Source organism: Lagenorhynchus albirostris, chromosome 9 (assembly GCF_949774975.1).
Source record: "Lagenorhynchus albirostris chromosome 9, mLagAlb1.1, whole genome shotgun sequence".
Taxonomy (NCBI): Eukaryota; Metazoa; Chordata; class Mammalia; order Artiodactyla; family Delphinidae; genus Lagenorhynchus; species Lagenorhynchus albirostris.
The window spans coordinates 8,560,908-8,569,295 of record NC_083103.1 but is presented as its reverse complement, the minus strand read 5'-3'; the positions used below and the strand labels follow the sequence as shown (position 1 = coordinate 8,569,295).

The following is an 8,388-nucleotide window of genomic DNA, read 5'->3' as shown; positions in this document are numbered from 1 at the left end:
AGCTGAGCAAGAACCCAGGTCTCCTTCGGTGCAGCTGTGTGCTCCCCACTGCCCACCACTCCCTTTTCTGAGCCTAAGACGGTCTTCTCTCTCCCTGCCTTTTCTCACCTCTCCCCATCCCACTTTCTTGTGACCCCGTCTGGGCCCCGGCATTTCCACCCAGTGCTGAAATGGAACCCCAAAGGACTGTAAAATTTGCCAAAGGGAGAAGAGTGGGGAAAGGGGTGGGGAAATGAGGGAGAGAGATGGAAACCTTTGTGGGGAGGGGAGGGGAAGTCACTCATTTGGTGTCCAGGAAGCTGGGGGCGGGGCTTCTCCTGGGACCTGCCCCCGTGTACCATCGCCTCTGCCTCTGACCCCTGGAGGGCTCAGGCTGCAGCCCGGGAAATCACAAACCCCGCTGGCCCCAAAGGAGCCAGCCTCTGGCTTCCCTCGGCAACGGGCTCTGTGCTTCAGACCCTGAGGGTTAGTTAGTACAAGCTACGCGCCCTTCAACACGGATCTCTTCTGACACCCAGTCCATCCGGTGGGGCTGGAGCTGGTGTGGGGCACTGGACAGCTGCCCTCCCAGACCTGCTCCAAGCACCATTAGGAAGGACCCTGCCAGGTGCAGGTGAGACTGACAGCTGGGAGAGCTGCCCCAGGCATTTAGGACCTGGCTGGGAAAGGTGAGTCAGTCCAGTGGGGGCAGGGCTCCTGGAATCAGGACCTGCAGCCCAAGTTGGAGGCCCCCCCTCCACCATGTTGCCTGGAGAAAAACTGGACCCGCTTCCTGACACTTTCATCCTGCAGCCGCCAGTCTTCCACCCGGTGAGCAGCCGCTCGGGTCCAGAACCTCCTGGGTCTCAGGGCTCCCCCTTCCACCTGGGCCCAGTATCCCGGGCTGGGGGCTGGAGAGGCCCTCAGTCACAGGTCCTGTTTCCCTGGCCCCTGCCCACGGGCTCTGGAAGGCCATCCTGAGCTTAGCAAAGTGGCTGACAGCTCATTCCCACTCGCGTGTCAATGACTGCTGGGTTCACAGGGTCCTTGCATTTTAAAAGTAGTAGGGCCTGGAGACAGAGTGGTGTCCCCTACTGTACGATGGGTGGCTAGGAGGGTCTGGGGGAGTGCGTAGTATCATTGGGGGAACACTGATCACTAGGAAGGGCAGGCTCATCTCCAGCCTGGGAGTCAGGTCGGAACCTCCAAGTGAGAGATGGTGTCGGGGTTTCCTCAATTCCTCCTTCAGCCCAGTGCCCTGCAGATTTCCTGAAGCCTGACAGCGCTTTACAGAAGGCTGAACTCCCAGCAGACTCCACCCTCCCACTAACGAACACTAATTATCACTTTCCCTTTACTTGGTCCTCGCCTCCCAGGAGAACTGCTTTGGCTCAGTTAATTACAGGCCAGGCCCAGAGCCTGGGAAGCAGGAGGGACTGACGTGCTGAGCCTGGCTAAGCTGTGGGTGCTCTGACAGCCCGGGGTCTCCCACACTTCCCCAGGTGCCTGAGTGATGGGATGAAGCAGCCGCCCAGGTTACAGTGGCTCCTTGCTTTGCAAGCTGCGAAATCCCACCTGGAGGGCAACGCTGTTGGATCTCAGCTCTTTCTGGGCAGGTCAGGCTTCTGAAGGCTGCTGGGAGTTGGAGAACACCGCACGAGGCCCAATCTTGAGATGCTGCCCAATGAGTACCTGCTGCATGTTCACATTTATTCTGCACACACCTGCTCAGAGCCCACTCTGTGCCAGGCCAGGCACTGAGCCTGCAGAAGCGAAAGACAGGGCTTCGGCTCTGAAGGGCTTGTGCCTTCCAGCACGAACCACCAGCCGCACGGCTCCCTCGAAGCCAGACGGCCGAGGGCCAAACTAGCCACGCCAGGGGAGAGCACGGCGAGGGAAGGAATAATGCAGGCACCAGAATGGGTGATGCTTGGAGAAGGTGTCAGAGCCTGGAAAGTCAAGTCAGATTTCACAGAGTAGAAGGAGAGCAGAGGAAACACCCCAGCAAGGGTCAGGAGTGGTCAAAGTGTACGCTGTATTTTAGGGATGCCAGGGGAAAGGTGAGCTGGGAAGGTAGGCTGGGGTCATTATCAGGTATCTTTCCAGGTGTCCATATCAGGGTCTGCGCTCAGATCCCAATCTGTCCACCCTTCTGCCTCCCACTTCCCAGGTTCTGGCCAATAAACAGTCCCTGGGAAGCCTCGACACCAGGCTTCTGGAGGCCAGGGTGGCAACCGGGGAACAGTAAGCCTCACTGGGGGCGCTACTGTGCCCTAGGAGCTGGGGTAAGGGGCTGGACAGGTGCTCCAAGGGGGCAGTGGGGCTGAATCTGGTTTGCCCGTGAGTGTGGCTTTGATGTGTGATGGTCCAGGAAAGGGGAGAAGATGGAAGAGAACACTTCAGAGAAAACTAATTTTTCCCCATTAGGACATTTTCAGTTTGGGGTGGGAGCGCTGAGTCTTCTTGTTCCTCTTTCCTCCCCACCGCACCCCCCGACCCAGGGGTCCCTAGGCCCTTTCTTCAACCCTGTATGGATGGGTTTATCCCCTTGTTCAGGTGGTTCCTTATGTCGCGACGATTTTTGGTGGCCTGCGAGCAGGCAAGATGGTCGTGCTCCAGGGAGCGGTTCCTCTAAATGCACGCAGGTAAGGGAAGTGCTCGGCAGGGCTCCCTCTCTACCTTCAGGGTCTCCGGGAGTCTCTGACCGCAGGTGCCCTTTGGGGGCCTCATCTCCCCTAGGTTCCAGGTGGACTTCCAGTGCGGCTGCAGCCTGCACCCCCGGCCAGATATCGCCATCCACTTCAACCCTCGCTTCCACACCACCAAGCCGCACGTCATCTGCAACACCCTGCGCGGCGGGCGCTGGCAAGCCGAGGCCCGGTGGCCCCATCTGGCCCTGCAGAAAGGAGCGAGCTTCCTCATCCTCTTTCTCTTTGGAAATGAGGAGATGAAGGTGAACGGAAGGGGAAATCAGGGAGTCTAGAACTTGTGTCCCTCTGCTTCTCTTTCCTTCAGCCAAGTTCCCCATGTCACTGCGTTAGCGGTATTTCGGGGGATGGCGCACAGAGTCCAGTACCCAGAGGACCAAGGAGCTGCCAAGCCCAGTCCCAAGCTGCCCTGGGCCCACTTGGCCCGATACAGATGGCAGCATTCAGCGGGCCCTATGGTGCCGGCCCTGCAGAGGGTGCCACTGCTACCGTCACAGGGAGCGTCTAGAGAGCGCCTGCAGTATGCCGGGCGCTGTTCTAATCCCTTAAATATTAGCTCACTGCATCTTCACAACAAGCCATGAGGAGGGCACCGTCATTCTCCCCGTCTCACGGAAGAGGGGGAAGGGACAGGGAGAGTGAAGCCTCAGGGCTTCCACCGCTGATGTGAACTCCTGCCAGGAAGATCTTCAGACTTCTCCAGGGGAGAGGGAGCTGGTGGGAGCCAGCAGTGGAGGGGGGCACCTGTGGGACAGGGGTCACACAGCCTCTGGAGGCTCCTCACCTGTGGATGGTGGGGAGGGCTCGGGGGCTGCTGCTCCAGCTGCTGGTGGGTCAGCTGAGAGGCGAAATGGGGCCAGCATGGGGTGTCAGGGGCCCGGAGGGGCGTTGAAGTTGCCAGCTCCCCAAGCCTCGGGCACCTGGTCTGTAAAACATGCCTGCCTTGTAGAGTTGGTGTGAAGTTAAATGAGGAAAATTCCAGAAAGGATGTTCATGATGCCTGGCACGTTAGTATGAACTCAGGACCATCAGCTGCTGCTGAGCCAGCCTAGTCTGTCTGTCTCTCTAGGTGAGTGTAAATGGACAACACTTTCTCCATTACCGCTACCAGCTCCCGCTGTCTCGTGTAGACACCTTGGGCATATATGGAGACATCCTGGTGACGGCCGTTGGATTCCTGAACATCAGCGTAAGTTCCCTTGGGGCCAAGTCCTGGGTGGCAGCAGCCTCTGACTTCCCCTGATGCCTGGACAGGCCCAGGACCCCCTCCCGCCCCAGACAAGCCCTGTCACACCAATTATAGCCAAGGTGGAGGGCATCCATCCAGGTGTTGGACACGAGGAGGGGTGAGGTGACCACAGAAGGTGGGTCCAAGAGCCTCGGGCAGAATCCTAGCCTGGGCATGGGGTCTGGTCAATGAGGAGCAGTGGCCAGAGGCAGATGACTTGGAGTCTTGGACCTGTGGGGTATCATTCCCAGCTGAGGAGCTGATTAAAAATGCAGATTTCTGAGACCCGCCATCAGAGATTGTGATTCAGTAAGTCGGAGGTGGGGCCCGGGAATCAGCGTGTTCAAAATGCCGGGTTGGAGAAGCCCCGACGAGGCCTCGGGGAGAGGAGGAGCTCTCAAGGCCAAAGCTGGCCTCTGCCCCCTCCCAGGCACAGGAGGGCAGGTGGGAGCGAAATCAATCAAGCTCTGGGGCTTGCAGTGGTCCCGAATATGGCCTGCTGCTTTTTCTCTCTCCTAACAGCCATTTGTGGAGGGCGGTAGCGAGTATCCGATTGGACACGTGAGTCTCCTGCGAGCAGGGTTGGCCCTCACGGTCCCAGCCACGCCAGCTGAGCCACTGACTCTCCCTCCTCCCCCAGCGGGACCCGCCCCTCGCTGGGCTGCTGCTCATTTTGCACAAGGCCCAGCTGCCCCCTCCCTCACTGTGCGGTTGCCATGGAGACGGCTGGCCCCACCTCAGTCCCTGGGAGCCTGGATTTGCCTCTCCCAGCACCAGGACCAGCTCGGGAGGATGGCTGGGGGTAGGCTGGCTTCCCGGAACGGGCAGGGCCCCAGTCTTCCTATCAGAAGATCCGTCTCAATTGGAGCTTTCAGTTCTTAGCATCCCTGTGAGGTAGTGGGTTGGCCAGCAGGGCAGAAGGGGAGATGACGCGCCCAGGGACTTGCTCAGAGCCACAGAGTGCGTGCATGACAGGACCGCCCCCCCACCCCCGTCCAGTTCTCCTGCATTATTCCAGAGCTGGTGTCCATCTGAATTCAAGAGGGCCCCACTGGGGTTCCAGTCATTTCCCTGTATTATCTCTGAGAGGGGCAAACCCCAAATATCCCCATTTTTAAAGAATAATATCGAGGTTCCCTTTCAATGAGCAAACACCATGTGGCCTCCATGTCCCCTTTTTCTCTCCTTGACAGCCTTTCCTGCTGAAGAGCCCCAGCCTGGTGAGTGACCTCCCCCTTCTCGGCCTGGCAGAGGGACAGTCCCTCACCTGCTCCATCAGGAGTGGGAGGGCACCCCCTCCCACTCATATCCCATATGCTGGTGGCATATGGCCTCAGCATCAGGGTCTCCCCTTCTTTATAGGAAACTGCAGGCTATGGGTGGGCCAGTCGACTTCAGGCTGAAACTCCAGCTTCATTTTACCTTTTCTCCATTTATTCTGCACACAATTATCTGATACTCTCCTGTGCTAGGCCCAGAGCCAGGCTCTAGGATGGAGGGACAAATCAGTCCCAGCGCCACCCCCCAGCTGCCCACAGGCTGGTAGGGGGGCAGACCAATGAATGAGCCATTACAGTTTGGAGCACAGCATTAGGGGCTCCCAGCACGGGGGCTGGGCGGGTGGGGGGGAGGCCAGAGAGAGCCGAGTACTGGAGACAGGCCTGCAGTAGGTGTTTAATAACTGAGCAGAAGTGTCTCCTGGATGCAGGCCTAGAGGCAGAGATTAACCAGCCCCGGGGCTCCCTGGCCCCTGAGGGCAGCCCATGAAGCAGCTCCTAGGGGCAGTATCCCTCCCCGAGCCCCTCTGTGAGTCCCCCTCTCAGTCATCTCCCGTGTTCCCTCAGGAGGTGCCCTGCTCGCGTGCCCTTCCCCAGGGTCTCTGGCCCGGACAGGTCATCATAGTGAGGGGGCTGGTCTTGCCGGAGCCAAAGGAGTAAGTATGCAGGAGGAGGGGCAGGAGGGGCATCTCTGTGCCAGGCACAAGCTTGATAAACATCGCTTTAACCCCCAGCACCACTGCTCAATCCCCATCCTCCAGATCAGGAAACGGAGGAGCAGAGAGCAGAAGTAAGTTGCCCAAGGTTGCAGGGCTTGTGAAAGTCTGATCTGGGGTCGGGTCCAGGGCTCTGGTGCCTTCGTGGCACCAGCAACTCCCACTCCGGGAGTATCTTCCCTGTCCGTGCATGTGGTCAGGCCAACCAGCCTCTCACCGCAGGTCCCAGCTGGAGCCTCAAGAAAGGCCCTTAAAGGCACAGGCTGAGACCCAGAGAGAGGATGTGACCTCCCACAGTGCCCTGGTTTAGGAAACGCAGCCAGGCGACCCCAGAGAAGAGGCCCAGTGCTGGGAGGTGGGGACTTGGAGGGACGCAGTAACCAAGTGGATGCTTCCTGACTTCTCCCATAGGGGGTGCTCATGCTTCATTTCCCAAACCTGCGGATTCCACGCCACTTAGACAAGTGTCTTTCTCGTTCCCTTTGTTTCTTTCCTTTTCCTTCTTTCCTTTCCTTCTTCCCCTCCATCCTTCCTTCCCTCCTCCCTTCCTTCCTTCTGGAATTGCATTGGATTTCATGACTTTTCTGGGCCAGATTTCCTGGGTTTGACTTCTGCTGAGGACACTTAAAACCTGTGCAGGGCTTCCCTGGTGGCGCAGTGGTTGAGAGTCCGCCTGCCGATGCAGGGGACGCGGGTTCGTGCCCCGGTCCGGGAAGATCCCACATGCCGTGGAGCGGCTGGGCCCGTGAGCCATGGCCGCTGAGCCTGCGCGTCCGGAGCCTGTGCTCCGCAGCGGGAGAGGCCACAACAGTGAGAGGCCCGCGTATAGCAAAAAAAAAAAAAAAAAAATCTGTGGTCTTGGCCAGGTCACTACACCTCTCTTAGCCTGGAGTGCTGAGTTCCCCCATCAGAAAAAAAGGAGAAAGATAATCCCACTCTACAGGGAAAATGAAAAAGTTCCCAGTGAGGGAAAGAACCCCACTCCTCCCCAAGCTTGGAGCCAGGAGACCAGGTGCTTATCTTAGCTCAATTCACGTGGTTATTATTAGTGACACAGCGAATGATTTTACTGCTGTCTCTCTCAAGGGCCATGATTCACGTGTCCTCAGAGGCCAGGCAGGTCACATAGTGAGGCACCAGGTTGGGAATGTGGTGAAGTGGAAAGAATATTTCCATAGATCTTCTGACGCCAGATCTTCTAATTATTTAAAAGAGAAGCTGAAAGCTATCTTTTATATAAACTTTCTCAATTTTTGAAAATGGTATTACTTTAAAGTTGAAGAATGCCGTGGACCAGCCAGAACATTTCTACAGGTTAAGTCAGCCCTGGGCCACAGACATCAAGGCTTAGCACCGCCCCTGGCACTTAGCAAGCCTTCAGCCCCTTCTCCGGCCCCTTTCCGCAGTTTCACGCTCAGTCTGCTGGACGAGGCCGCCCACGTTCCTGTGACGCTCAGGGCTTCCTTCGCCGACAGAACTCTGGCCTGGGTCTCCCGCTGGGGCCGGAAGAAACTGATCTTGGCCCCCTTCCTCTTCTACCCGCAGCGATTCTTCGAGGTGGGTCAGAGCCAATATGCCTGGTCCCTCTGGGGTGGAGTGCAGAGCCACATTCCCATCCGGGAGACTGGGGGTGTGTCGGGGGCGGGGCAGGGAAGCCAGTGCCCACTGGGGGAGAGGAGATCTGGGCTGGGGGTCCCATGCCCAAAAACCCCTCTTTAATTAATCAGGGGGGGCCCTGGCCTCAGCATTATCAAAAAGCCCCCCTAATGACTCCAGTGTGCCGCTGAGGTTGAGACCACTCGTCCAGGGAGAGCAACGACCCCTTTTACAGATGGTGAAACTGAGGCCAAAGCCTGGGCAGATCCTTGTGGAAGGGCTGATGATGAGCTGGGCCCCTAGTCCTGGTCTTTTCCACCACTGGGTGCCCCATGGGTGCAATCTTTGTGTCCTTGCCAGGTGGGGCATCAGGCAGGCAAGGGAGGGTCTGGAAGCCTGCAGAGCCCCATGCCCTCCTTTCCCAGGTTCTGCTCCTATGCCAAGAGGGAGAGCTGAAGCTGGCGCTCAGTGGGCAGGGTGTGGGGGCCACCAGCCTGGGCCAGCAGGCCCTGGAGCGGCTGCGGGAGCTGCGAATCAGTGGCAGCGTCCAGCTCTACTGCGTCCACTACTGAGGAGGGGTCCAGAGAGCCCAGCCAGAGAAGAAGAGGGCCAGCCTATAGCCGGGGCCCCACCAGAAGGCCCCACTCTCCTACCCTCATTAAAATCTCCACCTGCCAACAGGGTTTCAGGCCTGGCTCACTTCTGGAACCAGGAGCCTGAGTCTGCAGGTGCTTTGGACCCCACAGCAGAAAGGGGGCACAAGAGTGTGAAGGCTCCAGAAACTGCAGTTCCCTCCACCAGGAGCCTGGGATTTGACTATGCCTTCCTTCAGGGCCTAGACGAGGAGGCAGGCTTTGTAGCCCAATGAAGGTACTCCAAAATGC

General features: G+C 58.2%; 1 protein-coding gene across 2 annotated transcripts; it reads left to right on the top strand.

Annotated features, from left to right (window-relative positions):
- The first annotated feature begins 726 nt into the window (after positions 1-726).
- LGALS12 (galectin 12) lies at positions 727-8,140 on the top strand. 2 transcript variants are annotated; one of them, XM_060157636.1, is made up of 9 exons: positions 727-810; positions 2,536-2,624; positions 2,719-2,932; positions 3,757-3,876; positions 4,438-4,476; positions 5,109-5,135; positions 5,760-5,848; positions 7,315-7,465; positions 7,930-8,140. In XM_060157636.1, the coding sequence occupies exons 1-9, from the start codon at positions 742-744 to the stop codon at positions 8,074-8,076; spliced, it is 945 nt and encodes a 314-aa protein (XP_060013619.1). In that variant the 5' UTR covers positions 727-741; the 3' UTR covers positions 8,077-8,140. The 2 variants fall into 2 exon arrangements, with proteins under 2 accessions (XP_060013619.1, XP_060013620.1); XM_060157637.1 differs by lacking the exon at positions 5,109-5,135.
- Positions 8,141-8,388: the final 248 nt, after the last annotated feature.

Excerpts from the sequence above, each read along its gene's own strand:
- LGALS12 (XM_060157636.1), top strand. The coding sequence starts at position 742 with ATGTTGCCTGGAGAAAAACTGGACCCGCTTCCTGACACTTTCATCCTG. Across the intron at positions 3,877-4,437 it reads TTGGATTCCTGAACATCAGC|CCATTTGTGGAGGGCGGTAG; the intron begins GTAAGTTCCCTT and ends CTCTCCTAACAG. Across the intron at positions 5,136-5,759 it reads TGCTGAAGAGCCCCAGCCTG|GAGGTGCCCTGCTCGCGTGC; the intron begins GTGAGTGACCTC and ends GTGTTCCCTCAG.